This window comes from Trichoderma aggressivum (genome assembly GCF_033847375.1).
Source record: "Trichoderma aggressivum f. europaeum strain CBS 100526 chromosome Unknown scaffold_002, whole genome shotgun sequence".
In the NCBI taxonomy this organism is placed as follows: domain Eukaryota; kingdom Fungi; phylum Ascomycota; class Sordariomycetes; order Hypocreales; family Hypocreaceae; genus Trichoderma; species Trichoderma aggressivum.
This window is the reverse complement of record NW_026946368.1, coordinates 580,013-593,209: the sequence shown is the minus strand read 5'-3', so window position 1 is coordinate 593,209 and position 13,197 is coordinate 580,013. Positions and strand designations below refer to the sequence as shown.

The window sequence follows — 13,197 nt, the reverse complement described above, 5'->3', positions numbered from 1 at the left end:
GACGTTTACAAGCCATCCGTTTGGGGACCTCAGGTGGCATGCACTACTCTACTGTACATCTTCTTTTCCTTCGGCTCAGTAAAACACCATCACCAGTCATGAAACAGACGGGATCTTCACCTTACACCGGAGAGGAACCGCGGTCTGAGAATCAGATCTGATGGATGTGTCATCAAGCTACTGCTGCTACTCGTACTCTTGAGTCCAAGTGCCGAACATGTGGAGCTGCGTACCTGCATGAGACTCCAATGCTCTCGTGGATCCCCGTCCAGATATGGATGGATTCGCCAGGCTGTAGAGTTGCTGTGTGCGAGCAAAAGGGCTAAGCGAGCCTCCCGGCATCAGGGATTAACCTCCACGTTTGCAGATTTTGCATCTGGTGTGCACCAACGGCAGACGTCAAAAAGGAAGCAAGGTTCACAGACGGAGTACAGCTGCAGATGCGTCTCCATTTCACAGCTCTGGATATTAACTTGCCCCCACTGCGGGAGTCAAGGCTGCAGGACCCCTACTTTCTGTGTTCTATGCATTGAGCCAAATGATACAGGAGCAGAGAAGCTTTCAGTATTTCTCGTCTCTGCAAATGGCTTGTCATTTTACCAATTGAAGCAGCGAGATGGAGAATAGCTTGGTTATTACAACTAAACAGGATCATCAATCCTCCGTCCTCACAGAAGCGAGCGCTGGCTGTGGACTGGTGCTGCCAGGACCCTCAATGGCAGTCCATGACGCATCGTGTCTCACTCTTTCAGATGCTTCCCCCTACCTACCGCAGAATCAAAAACAAGAAAACGCAGAAATGAGTTTGTGCTTGCGATTCACTTTCCCCTAGCCCGCGCTAGCATCTTCCCCAGCAGTCCTCCAACTGAATGCGGCATGGCGCATCACAGCCAACAAGACGGGCGGTCGTGTCTGTCTCAAGCCCAGGAATCTTCCAGTCGAGTCCAGCGGCCGAGACATGCATTTAGACAGCTGCCAGGTAGAGGTACCCTCGACCACCCGCCTTGACACTCTGGTCCGCTGGTCCCGGGCCCTGATCTGACGTCGTCGCCGTAGTACCAGCGGCGTTGGATTGGGCCTAGCGCTGCGTCGATGAGAGACTCCTCTTCGTTCAAGGCTCAAACAGGCTCCCGAGCTGCGGGGATGACGTAGCGAAGGCGCACCAGCTGTCCAGCCGATGACGATCCGCCAGCTCCGCCAAAAAAGCAGCCAGCCGTGACATTCTTATAATCATCTCCCCATCCGTCCCCTCCTGTGCCAGCCCAGGCTTCTTCCCGTATTGATACCGCCTACAAACACCATTTGCTGGCTCTTTTCTGTGCGCCCAATCCCTACCGCAGCGCCATTGTCTATTCTATTCCCCCATCATCACACATTGCCATTCGCAGCAGTCAGCGCTCAGCCACACCGCCAAAATGCATCGAACATATTCTATGCGCCAGTCCCGTGCGCCGACGGCCTCGCAGCTCCAGGTATGGATCGGCCGGCATCTGCCATCTTGAGACCTCCTGTTGTTGGAGCTTGGGGACTGACAAGCCTGATGAATAGAGTCCGCCCCCTCCGCCGTCGTCGACCAAGTCCGGCCGCTTCTTCGGAAAGGGAAGCTTGGGTGAGTGCTACGATAGCTCTTCTAGCATTGTGCTACCCCGCTAGCACCAATCGAATGACTTGAGCTTCGATTGTTACCCTTCCCTTGACGCCTGCCTTGACCGCGACTCTCGTGTTTACGCCGACTAATCAATGGTGCAGGCCATGCTCTTCGTCGCAATGCCGGTGGCGCCTTCGGGCCGGACCTGGCCAAGAAACTGTCCCAGCTTGTCAAGATGGAGAAGAACGTGATGCGAAGTATGGAGCTTGTCGCCAAGGAGCGCATGGAAGTGGCTGTATGTTTCGCATCCCATCCTTCATCGCCAAAGTCGTGGCTCAACTGACGTGTGCATAGCAACAATTGTCCCTTTGGGGCGAGGCTACCGACGAAGATGTCTCTGACGTCACCGACAAGATCGGCGTTTTGCTCTACGAAATTGGCGAGCTAGAGGACCAGTACGTTGACCGATACGACCAATACCGCGTTACCATGAAGAGCATCCGCAACATTGAGGCATCGGTTCAGCCCAGCCGAGACCGTAAGACGAAGCCCATGTCGAATAGACGATTTAGAACACAGGCTAACCTCACCAGGCAAACAAAAAATCACCGATCAAATCGCCCAGTTAAAGTACAAAGAACCAAACTCGCCAAAGATTGTGGTGCTTGAACAGGAGTTGGTTCGCGCTGAGGCCGAATCGCTCGTGGCAGAGGCTCAGCTCTCCAATATCACACGCGAAAAGGTCAAGGCTGCTTATATCTACCAGTTTGATGCCCTCCGCGAGCATTGCGAGAAGGTTGCCATTATCGCTGGCTACGGAAAACATCTGCTCGACCTCATCGATGATGCTCCCGTGACTCCTGGCGAGACCCGAGCTGCGTACGATGGTTATGAGGCTAGCAAGGCCATCATCCAGGATTGTGAAGATGCTCTCACCAACTGGGTCACTTCCAACGCTGCCGTGAGCTCCAAGCTTTCTACTCGATCCCGCAATCTTTCTCAGCGGCGGCGCAACACCATCCGAGCTAGAGAAGAGGGTCACGACTTGTCCCACCAGGACGTGCCGCTGAACGACAACGGCTCTTGGGTTCAGCAACAACAAGGGGTGAGAATGGATAGTGACGCAGAAGAGGAGGAGGAAGAGGAGGAGGAGCGTCACTCTGCCCTGGGTAGTGACGGAGGAATGAACGGCGAGTCGCGAGGTCGAACTCAAGAAATCCTCGCAGCTTAAGATGCCGGCTTATCGTCCGTGCGAACATGAAACAACAAAAGGGGGAACAGTCTTGGTGGGCAAGGGCTAATTGCCGATGATTTCGATTTGAACGCCGCCGAACGGCGGGGGAGTTTTGGACAAGGCTGGAACAATCACTGGTTGGGTCAATGTGCTTTAGTCTCTTTCGAATAGTCTTTTTGGCGCGTGGCTATTCATTAATACCTAGTATGAGTTACATAATTTTTATATGAAGTACAACAACTCCATCGATCATGTCTGTTGTATCATTCTGCATAACCAACCCGCATTTGGCCAAGGGGAATGGGCAAACCTCAAAACGCCATCATGAAACATCTTTCGTCGCTATATATACATGTGGATGCCCTTCCACCGTGGCCTCATACAGACTGAGGCTTCATTTGGCTTAAAAACTGTTCAGCTTCCATCTTCACAATGTATTGTCCCGGAACAACAATTAGGCCTAGATATCGAGACGTCATATCCAGGATGGTTGAGCTACCAGAGGCATTTGCCGCAGCTGCACTACGCTCCTCTTCCGAAGGCTGGCGGTATTCATGCGTGTTTCCCAATACAATATTCCTATCCTACGCCGTCGAGAACCTGATTTAGCACCAATGACACGGTAAATTGCAAAGCCTGTCCTTCCTTTTGCTCGGGGAGACGAACCGGATCTGTGCATTTGAAACTGCCCCGAAACATGCGGCCATCTGTGGTGTAGATGCGCAAACTCTGGTTCAAAAGAGACGAAAGATATTCGTGAGCCTCATCTTTATCCATGGCGAAGACTAGCCTTGGCCTCGAGCAGCGCAAGGATGGAGATGCAAGAGAATCAAAGCGTGGGGGAAAAGCTGCTTCTGATGCGGCCGAGGGAGGCTGCGATAAGTCGAGCTGGCCAATAGATAGGGCTGAATCTGTGCTTGACAGCCCCACCGCCTCTACTACAATAGCGTCACTACAAGAGTTCATCGATCGTGAATCTTCAACTCTTCTTCATCACACAATATTGCGTCGAGGACTTGCATTTCCACCTCTACGACTGCGGTGGAAGCGAGTCGACCTCGCACAAACCCCATCGCAATGCCATCGCCGCCTCACTAGTCAAAATAACCAGTCGCGGGCTATCGGTAGGCCCGCGCTCTCACGATGGGTGTTAACGGGCTTTGGACGGTGATCCAGCCGTGTGCACGGCCTACCAACCTGGCAACGCTCAATCGAAAGCGTCTGGCCGTGGATGCATCGATTTGGATCTACCAGTTTCTCAAGGCTGTCCGTGATAAAGAAGGCAATGCGCTTCGCAACTCCCATATTGTGGGATTCTTTCGGCGCATCTGCAAGCTTCTCTGGTTTGGTATCCAGCCCGTCTTTGTGTTTGATGGCGGCGCTCCAGCATTGAAACGAGCAACCATTCAGAAGCGCAAACAGAGGCGAGAGGGAAGGCGAGAAGATGCCGTCAGGACCGCTGGGAAGCTTCTGGCTATTCAGATGCAGCGACTCGCGGAGGAAGAGGAGGAAAAACGCAAAAGGGAAAAAGAGAGGCCGCGCCCGGTAGAGCCAGAAGAAGATATCCCCGAAGCCAACGAGTTGGTCTACGTTGAGGAGATTGGCATGTCTCAACAGGAGAGGCTGCGCAATCGCAAGTTTTATAAGCAGGATGCCTATCACCTGCCGGAAATCGAGGGTGGAATAGCATCAATGGGAAAGCCAGACGATCCTCGAATCATGAGCGTAGAGGAATTGGAAGAATATGCGCGCCAGTTCAACAACGGAGAAGACATCAACCTGTACGACTTTAGCAAGATTGATTTCGACGGCGACTTCTTCAAGAGCCTTCCGCCGCCTGATAGGTACAATATTCTCAACGCGGCGAGATTGAGGAGTCGACTCAGAATGGGCCTGAGCAAGGAACAGCTCGATGACATGTTTCCTGACCGCATGGCTTTCTCGAGATTTCAGATTGAAAGAGTCCAGGAGAGAAATCATTTGACACAGCGACTAATGTATGAAATTGGAATGTCGGGCACTGACCTGACCCTCGGCGTCAATGCACGTATTGCGGGAGAAAGAGATCGAGAATACATCTTGGTGAAGAACGAGGGTGTGGAAGGAGGCTGGGCTCTTGGAGTGGTCAGCAAAGACAAAGATGTCGGGGAAGCCCACAAGCCAATTGATGTGGATGCTCTTCAATTTCAATACCAGACAAAGGAAGAAGAAAGTGAAGAAGAAGACTTTGAAGATGTGCCAATCGTGGGTGTCAATCGGCTACCCAAACTGTCCCAGTCAGATGCTGCAAGCTTTCAAGCTGCTCAAGATATAAGTGGCAGACGACAGCATTTTTACATGAGCCACAGACAGGATGCTGCCAATGATGAAAGCGCCAACGAAGACTCCTTGTTCGTGGGGGGGAGATTGGATCCGACAGAAAATATTTTGGAGGAACAGCCTGCGGAGCATATGCATCCAGAAGAGGAGCATGATCTCAATCTTGCAATCGCTTTATCATTGCAGAGTCAACACGGCATTGGACGGGAATCAGAAGAGAGCATGGATGAGGATGAGGATGTCCGAGACAAACCTGAGTGGACTCAAGTAGCCGTGGAAGCGCCAAAGCCTATCAGTCGTAGTAGCGGCTCAATGATTGCGCACATTGTAAACAACCGGGCCAATGCGGCTGTTCCGAAACGACAAGAAGCCCCGATATCAGAGGAGGCAAAAGAGAGCGACAGCGATGACGATATGCAAGCAATCCTAGCAAGGTCACGGAAGATGAAGAAACCTCAACTAAAGCCAGCTTTTGAGAATAAGAAGAACCCGTTTGATGGCCCTCTACCGTTCCCAAAGCTGGACTGGGGTTCGTCTCTTTTCGCTAAGAAAAAGACACCCCAAGAGAAACCAATTGTGGTTACAGCAGGTGGAGATGACAGACAACTGGATAAAGAGGGAGAACAAGAAGATGGGTTAAGCGGCGGTTTCGAAGTTGAAACTCAGCAAGAAGATGGTCCCAAGCCGTTACCTCCGTGGCTAGTAGATGATGAGACGGATATTCGAGAAGCAATCAAGAAACAGCAAGGCGTCGAAAGAGAAATTAACGCTCAGGATAGAGCTGAAGCGGAAGAAGAAGAAAACCTTCGACGAAAAGAGTTGCGGGATCGGTTGATCGAAATCCACTCTGAAGATGAGGATGACGACGCCAGCGATGATGTCAAAATTATTGAGATACCACCATCGCCAGAAGCGGCCCCGATCTCTAGCCCCACGGTCGACAAAGTCCAAGAGGATGATTCAAGCATTGAGCCACCTACAACCGAGCCTGCTCTTGAGGATAAGAGCAGAGCGGAGAGCGAATCGCCCGAGCCTGAGTTTGAAGAAATTCCCATACCTGAAGCTCCCACTGCTCCCGTTCCACCTGTTGTTGAAGCGCAAGAGAGCCATGATTCGCCCGAACCTGAGTTTGAAGACGTCCAGCCAGCGGACAGCACACTACCTCAGGGAGATACACAAGCAGATGCCTTCTTGATTGAAAGCCTTCCTTTGGGCCAGCCTCCAGTAGAAGGCATCGTGGATGACGACGACTTATTTGCCGACGTAGAATACGATGAGTTTAGTGACCCCGAGGACGAAGAACTCCTAGCACAGATGGCTGAAGAAGCAGAGGAACACGCGCGCTTCGCTAGTGAACTGAACAAAAAGTCTACACAGCAAAACAAAGAAGACTATGAGCGAGAACTGAGAGCGCTTCGAAACCAGCAGAAGAAGGATCGCCGTGATGCAGACGAAGTGACGCAGACCATGATTACAGAGTGTCAGGCTTTGCTTCGCCTTTTTGGCATCCCGTACATCACCGCGCCGATGGAAGCAGAAGCGCAGTGTGCAGAGCTGGTCCGGCTCGGCATGGTTGACGGCATCGTTACAGATGACTCTGACACCTTTCTCTTTGGAGGGACACGAGTCTACAAGAACATGTTTAACAGCAACAAATTTGTAGAATGCTATGTCGGCGCAGACCTCGATAAAGAAATGTCCCTGTCTCGAGACCAGCTCATATCGCTCGCTCAGCTCCTGGGGTCGGATTACACAGAAGGACTGCCTGGCGTCGGTCCCGTTACAGCTGTCGAGATCCTTTCCGAGTTTCCCGGCAAAGACGGCCTCGACAAGTTCCGCGAGTGGTGGAAAGAGGTTCAAGCCCAAACGCGGCCCAAGGAGGCCGATGCATCCTCGTCTTTCAGGCGCAAATTCCGCAAGTCACAGGCCACCAAGCTCTTCTTGCCGCTCGGCTTCCCAAGTCCAGCCGTTTACGAGGCCTACCTCCACCCAATGGTCGACAGCAGCACGGAGCCGTTTCAATGGGGCGTTCCTGATGTGGCAGGGCTGCGAGAGTATCTCATGGCGACAATCGGATGGGGCAAGGAGCGCACGGATGAGGTGCTCGTGCCGGTGATTCGGGACATGAACAAGCGGGAGATTGAAGGGACGCAGAGCAACATTACGAGGTTCTTTGGCGGGAGTGTTGGCGCTGGCGCAAGGGAGACGTTTGCTCCCAGGCAGAGAGTTCAGGGGAGCAAGCGAATGGCGGCTGCGGTGGATAGACTGAGGGCGAATATGGCCGGGGGAGAAGAGACTGCGGAATCTGGGGAGGGTTCAGGGGCTAGTAAACGTAGGAAAACGGGCAGACAGAGGCGTGCTTGAGACTTGTATACAGCCCATGTTGCGAATAATTCCCTAATCTATATTGAAAGAGCGTCTATTCAGCTTCCTGTTGCCCAACTCAAAGACATTTCAGGATGCACCTCGCATGATTGCTAAGTTGTTGGTTAACCAAAATAGGATATTGAATAGTCACTTGCTGTAGTTGTTATAGACCAAATCTTATCATCAGTCATATTTCCCATTCAATTACAGAGTAGCTATTCATATATGACTATTTTGTTATCATGAAGTGCACTCAGCCCAACATATGGCATATTCAAAGCATGAAACGAGGGCGCCAACCTCGGAAGCTCCCCACGTGACCCGCCTCAAGCATTTCTACTACAAAATCGGACGGCTAAACCCCGGACATTCATCCCACCCGCCCTCCAAGCCAACTCCGTATGCGACGATTGATTCGCCGCGCGCCGCGTGGGCAAAGAGCGAAACCTGGCAGATGCCGATAACTGCTACCTTTTTTTTCTCTCCCTCTGTCAAGTCTTGCTCTTTTTCTTTTTTTTTGCTTCCCTAATTCCAAAAAGCTTCGCTGTTTTCTTGTCTTTCCACCCCTCCATTTCGAATCAATCATCGTCAACTTTAGAATCGTTTTTTTTTTTTTCGCTACCGAGAATTTCCGCAATGCCGGGCATGGACCAGCGTGAGCTCGAGTCGCGCGTAAAGGCGCTGACCAAGGTCGTGGCCGCCAACGAGCCGCCGGAGAATGCGCTGAAGCTGCTGGAGTCGCTCAAGAAGGATGCGTCACCGACCGAGGAGATGCTACGGGTACGTTTGATCATGTGCGGCCTTTTTTACAAAGAGCAAATGCTTGGGAAATGGAATGGGCAGAGACGAGGCTGTGAATGTTGTGCGCCTCTTATACACGGGCCGTGAATGCATGTTCGGGCAGGATCCATTCGATCTGATTATCTGTCACGTTTGGATGGGCCCCCGTTCGTCACTGCCCGCCGATGTTGCTCCCAAGCATCGCCTCCAATCGCAGCTTCTCGTCACCATGATGATCGCTCTCATTCCATGTCTTGATTGCCCGTTGTTCTTTCTTCTGACATTGGTTGTCGCAAACTGCAGGCCACGCGCGCAGGTGTTTTTGTCGGCAAGCTGCGGTCAAATCCCAACAAGGAGATTGCTCGAGCCGCCTCGGAACTCGTCATCAAGTGGAAGAAGCTCGTCGAGCAGGAAAAGAACTCCAAGCTGCAAAAGGCAAAGATGGGCTCCCCGTCAGCACCCGCCGCCGCGTCGCCGCCCAACCCGTCCGCCAACGCCGCGCCCAGCGGCGCCAAGAAGGCGTTCAAGGGCGACCCCGAGAAGCGCAAGTTCGACACCGACGGCGTCAGCATCAAGCGTACCGAGTCCAACGTCCGCAACCAGTGCATCGGCCTCTTGTACAACGGCCTTGCCTACCGATCCACCGAGTCCGAGAGCGACGTCATCGCCAAGGCCGTTGCCGTTGAGAACGCCCTGTTCACCCTCCTCAACGGCGAGGGCGCCGAGTACAAGAAGAAGATCCGGTCGCTCTTCCAAAATCTCAAGAGCAAGTCCAATCGGGACCTGGGCAAGAGAGTCCTGTCGGGAGAAATCTCGCCCGATCGGTTCGTCAGCATGACGGACGATGAGCTCAAGAGCGAGGAGCGGAAAAAGATGGAGCAGGAGCTGGAGAAGGAGAACATGAAGAAGGCCCAGGTTCCGATGGCGGAGAAGAGTATCAGCGACAGCCTGGAGTGCGGCAAGTGCAAGAAGAAGAAGGTCAGCTATACCCAGGCGCAGACACGAAGTGCTGATGAGCCGATGACGACGTTTTGCGAGTGTATGAATTGCGGCAACCGGTGGAAGGTATGTTTTCTATTTATTCCTCCCCTCTTATGCTACAATACTAACGAGGGTTGTTTTGCAGTTCTCATAAGGAGACAGCGAGAAGAGGGAGAAAATTACAATAAAGGCGACACGTCTGCCTCGAGGACTATGAGGACGCCGTTTCGATTTGCTTGATGTTTCCTACGGAGCGAATGGGGTGGAACTTTTTTCGGGATGGGAGTTATGGAAAATTGATTACATTTTTTTTCGGGTATGATATGAAGAACTCAGGACCTTCGGGCGCCGTGTAGTGTTTTCCCTTCCTCATATTTTTACCTTTTTTTGGCATGTCTTGCGTCGGCGTGCACATCATGAACTTGGTGTTGCCGTGAGGCTATGCAGTATGTTTTATCTAGATCATCTAATAGATCACTGCTGCCGGTTTTCTATCAACAACATGCGATAGTGGTTATGGAGCTAGCTCCGTCATGTACAGGATAAAGGTCAAGGCTTTTCATCATGACTTTGGTATACCCAGTTCAGCAAATAGATCTGTGGGTTCTCCTTCCTCCAAGCCCATGTCTTTGATATTCTTCCAGAACTTACTCAAATGGCGGGTGCCGGAATCACACAACAGGGTGACGACCCGACTCCCGGGGGGCAGCTTCATTGCCGCCATGACAGCAGCGACGCAGTTCACAGAGCTACTGCTCCCTACAAAGATGCCGTCATTCTCCACGAGCCACCTGGCCATGCGGCAGGCCTGCTCATCAGTCACCTTGACTGCATCGTCGAGCAAGTCTCGGCCGACTTCGAAGTTGTTGGTTATGCGGTTGATGCCGATTCCTTCTACCATGGAGTCGACCTGTTGCCTGCGCCGGGTGCCCTCCTTCTCGGTGGGCGAGTACATGACGCCGTGCTTAATCTTGTTATACAGTCCGCTTCCCTGGGGATCCGCCAGGATGACCTTGACATTCTTCATCTTGGCCTCGAGCTTCAAGTATCGCGCCACTCCCGATATCGTTCCGCCAGTTCCTGCACCAGCTACGAATGCGTCAAGGTTTCCGTCTGTCTGCTGGTAGATCTCCGGGCCTGTGCTGACGACGTGAGCCTGCCAGTTGGACTCTGTCTCAAACTGATTCGCAAAGAAGCCCTTGCTGCCATCTTCTGAAAATCGCGTGTGCTCAATGGCGCGCCTTCGAGCCAAGTTGACAAAATGATCAGGACTGGTAATTGGAGCCACGGGGACTCTCTCAACGGTTGCACCCAGATGAACCAAAAGATCCGATTTCTCGAAGGCCTGGTCATCGGGCATGCAGATGTGAGCCTTGTATCCCTTTGCGCGGGCCAGAGTAGCCAGCGAGATACCTGTGCTGCCCACGGTCCCTTCATAGATGGTGTCGCCTTGATGCGGCGTTAGGAGGCCCTGCTTCTCGGCCTCCAAGATCATGTTGAGAGCCACTCGGTCCTTGGGGCTATTCCCAGCGCCATTGAGAAACTCGGCTTTGGCCAGGACGGTCCGGCCAGTGGCTTCGGAGAGAGATTGGATTTCAATGAGGGGTGTGTTGCCGATGCAGCCTTCGATGCCATTTGTCGCTATTCCGGCGGACCGAGACGTCGAAGGTTTCGGCTCATGGTCCTCGAGCTTCACCGGCGCTCCCCAGAAGAAACTCGATCTCCTGGTATCATTCGAGCGGCTGGTGCTCTTGTGCTGGTAGCGGGATTCAAGCTCGGGATACAGCTCTTTGAATCCCAGGGTAGCGATGATGCCTGCTGTAAAGGCAACGGCAATGGCTGCCGTGCCGTAAGCCTTGGGATGGTCGCTCAATGACATGCTACTCTACTGGCCGTGACCGGATATGCCTCATTGTAATTGTATTCAAAATGCCCTCATTTTTCTGCGGGCTATTGAAGTGAACAATATGTAGATGAAGTGCTAAAGTTCTGTAGGATAGACTAAACTTTGTCGTTTCTGAGGTCATTGCTAATCCCTGCCGGTACTAAGAGCGCAGAAAAAGAAAGAAGAAAAAGGTACGTACCGGGAACCCGCGGGGCAGCCCTACTCGGAACAAACCACTTTCCGGGCGTAGCTGCGGGATCTGCCAACAGCTACAGCGCCTGATTTGGGGGACGAGAAGAAACATTTCATCTTGTGAAGGCATCGTGACGATTGCCATCATGGATTCTCCCATTGTGGCCCATCTCTTCCGCCAGCTGTTTCGGCATCGCCCTCGCGGGTGTCAAGGCCTGCGCAATGGCCTCGCCAGCAGACAGAGGCAGCCGAGTCGCGGCATCGGCACAAGGCCGTCGATCGATCGCGGCATGAAGACCAACGAGAGTCGCTGGCAGCAGCGGACGCACATTTTGCCCGAGGACCGAAGAGAAGAGTTTGCGCAGTATCCGTACATCTCGCTGCAGGAGCTGAAGAAGAGGACGGAGCGGCCGCGGAAAGTGAAGATGCTGCTTCGGGATTTTATAGACGGTATGTGTTGTGTTGCTCATGCGCTCTCATATGCGCAGATTTGGAAAAAAGTTGAGCTGGCTGACAATGGGCAAAACCACAGATAGTCTGTACAATCCCTCGTACGGCTACTTCTCCAAAGAGGCCGTCATCTTCAGTCCCGGCGAGCCCTTCGACTTCAATGCCATGCGTGACGAGCTCGAGTTCCAGGCCGAGCTGGGCCGGCGATACACCGACTTCGAAGACCTGCTCGACGAGAAAGAAGGCGACAGCCCGACCAGACAGCTGTGGCACACGCCCACGGAGCTCTTCAGGCCGTACTACGGCGAGGCCATTGCCCGGTACCTCGTCTCCAACTACCGCCTCACGACGTACCCCTACGACGACCTGCTCATCTTCGAAATGGGCGCCGGGCGAGGAACCCTCATGCTCAACGTCCTCGACTACATCCGCGCCGCCGACCCCCAAGTCTACGCCCGCACCAAATTCAACATCATCGAAATCTCCTCCTCCCTCGCCGCCATGCAGAACCGCCACCTCCTCTCCACCGCCGAGTCCCGCGGCCACGCCGACAAGGTCGACATCATCAACAAGTCCATCTTCGAGTGGGACCGCTACGTCCCCTCGCCCTGCTTCTTCCTCGCCATGGAGGTCTTTGACAACTTCTCTCACGACGGCATCCGCTACGACGTCACCACCGAGGAACCCTTGCAGGGCCACGTGCTCATCGACGGCGACGGCGACTTTTACGAGTTTTACGTCCACGAGCTGGATCCCCTGGCCGCGAGATTCTTCCGCGTCCGCCACGCCGCCACCGGCGGAAACTATCCCAAGCCGTACCCTTCCAACCCTCTCCTCCGCCATCTGTCCACCAAGATGCCCTTTGCCGCCAACCTCTCCCCCGCCGAGTTCATCCCCACCAGGCTCATGCAGTTCTTCGACGTCCTGGAAAAGTACTTCCCCGCGCACCGTCTCCTCACGTCCGACTTCGACGCTCTCCCCCAGGCCATCAAGGGCCTCAACGCTCCCGTCGTGCAGACCCGTTTCCAACGAAGAATGGTCCCCGTCACAACCCCCCTTGTAAGTTCCGAAACATACCACAACTTTCCATGAGCGTAAACTAAATCATTTTGGGACAATGTAGGTCCACCAGGGCTACTTTGACATCCTCTTCCCCACAGACTTCAACATCACCGAGGCCATTTACCGGGCCATCACCGGCAAGTTGACCCGCGTCATGTCCCACGGAGACTTCATGCGTCGGTGGGCCTATGTCGAGGACACGGAGACGCGCAGCGGAGAGAATCCCCTCCTGTCGCATTATAGAAACGCCAGTGTCATGGTTACTGTATAAGTAGTGTATATAGACATCTCAACCGACTTGTAGGACGTTGTATCAATACAAATTATGAGCATTTAAAA

General features: G+C 53.2%; 5 protein-coding genes across 5 annotated transcripts; 4 read left to right on the top strand and 1 right to left on the bottom strand.

Annotated features, from left to right (window-relative positions):
- Nucleotides 1-1,415: 1,415 nt before the first annotated feature.
- Nucleotides 1,416-2,819, top strand: Triagg1_983 (uncharacterized protein; the record flags this gene model as incomplete). The annotated part of the gene is made up of 5 exons (XM_062903417.1): nt 1,416-1,472; nt 1,549-1,609; nt 1,750-1,883; nt 1,943-2,126; nt 2,182-2,819. The coding sequence occupies 5 exons, from the start codon at nt 1,416-1,418 to the stop codon at nt 2,817-2,819; spliced, it is 1,074 nt and encodes a 357-aa protein (XP_062760207.1).
- Nucleotides 2,820-3,965: 1,146 nt separating this feature from the next.
- On the top strand, nt 3,966-7,505 carry Triagg1_982 (uncharacterized protein; the record flags this gene model as incomplete). Its single annotated transcript, XM_062903406.1, has 1 exon — nt 3,966-7,505. One exon carries the CDS (start codon nt 3,966-3,968, stop codon nt 7,503-7,505), a length of 3,540 nt encoding a protein of 1,179 aa, XP_062760206.1.
- A 639-nt stretch (nt 7,506-8,144) lies between these two features.
- On the top strand, nt 8,145-9,423 carry Triagg1_981 (transcriptional regulator family: Transcription factor TFIIS; the record flags this gene model as incomplete). Its single annotated transcript, XM_062903395.1, has 3 exons — nt 8,145-8,288; nt 8,592-9,353; nt 9,415-9,423. The coding sequence occupies 3 exons, from the start codon at nt 8,145-8,147 to the stop codon at nt 9,421-9,423; spliced, it is 915 nt and encodes a 304-aa protein (XP_062760205.1).
- Nucleotides 9,424-9,831: 408 nt separating this feature from the next.
- On the bottom strand, nt 9,832-11,148 carry Triagg1_980 (uncharacterized protein; the record flags this gene model as incomplete). The annotated part of the gene is made up of 1 exon (XM_062903384.1): nt 9,832-11,148. One exon carries the CDS (start codon nt 11,146-11,148, stop codon nt 9,832-9,834), a length of 1,317 nt encoding a protein of 438 aa, XP_062760204.1.
- A 344-nt stretch (nt 11,149-11,492) lies between these two features.
- Triagg1_979 (uncharacterized protein) lies at nt 11,493-13,129 on the top strand (the record flags this gene model as incomplete). The annotated part of the gene is made up of 3 exons (XM_062903373.1): nt 11,493-11,796; nt 11,879-12,855; nt 12,920-13,129. 3 exons carry the CDS (start codon nt 11,493-11,495, stop codon nt 13,127-13,129), a joined length of 1,491 nt encoding a protein of 496 aa, XP_062760203.1.
- Between the last annotated feature and the right edge of the window lie 68 nt (nt 13,130-13,197).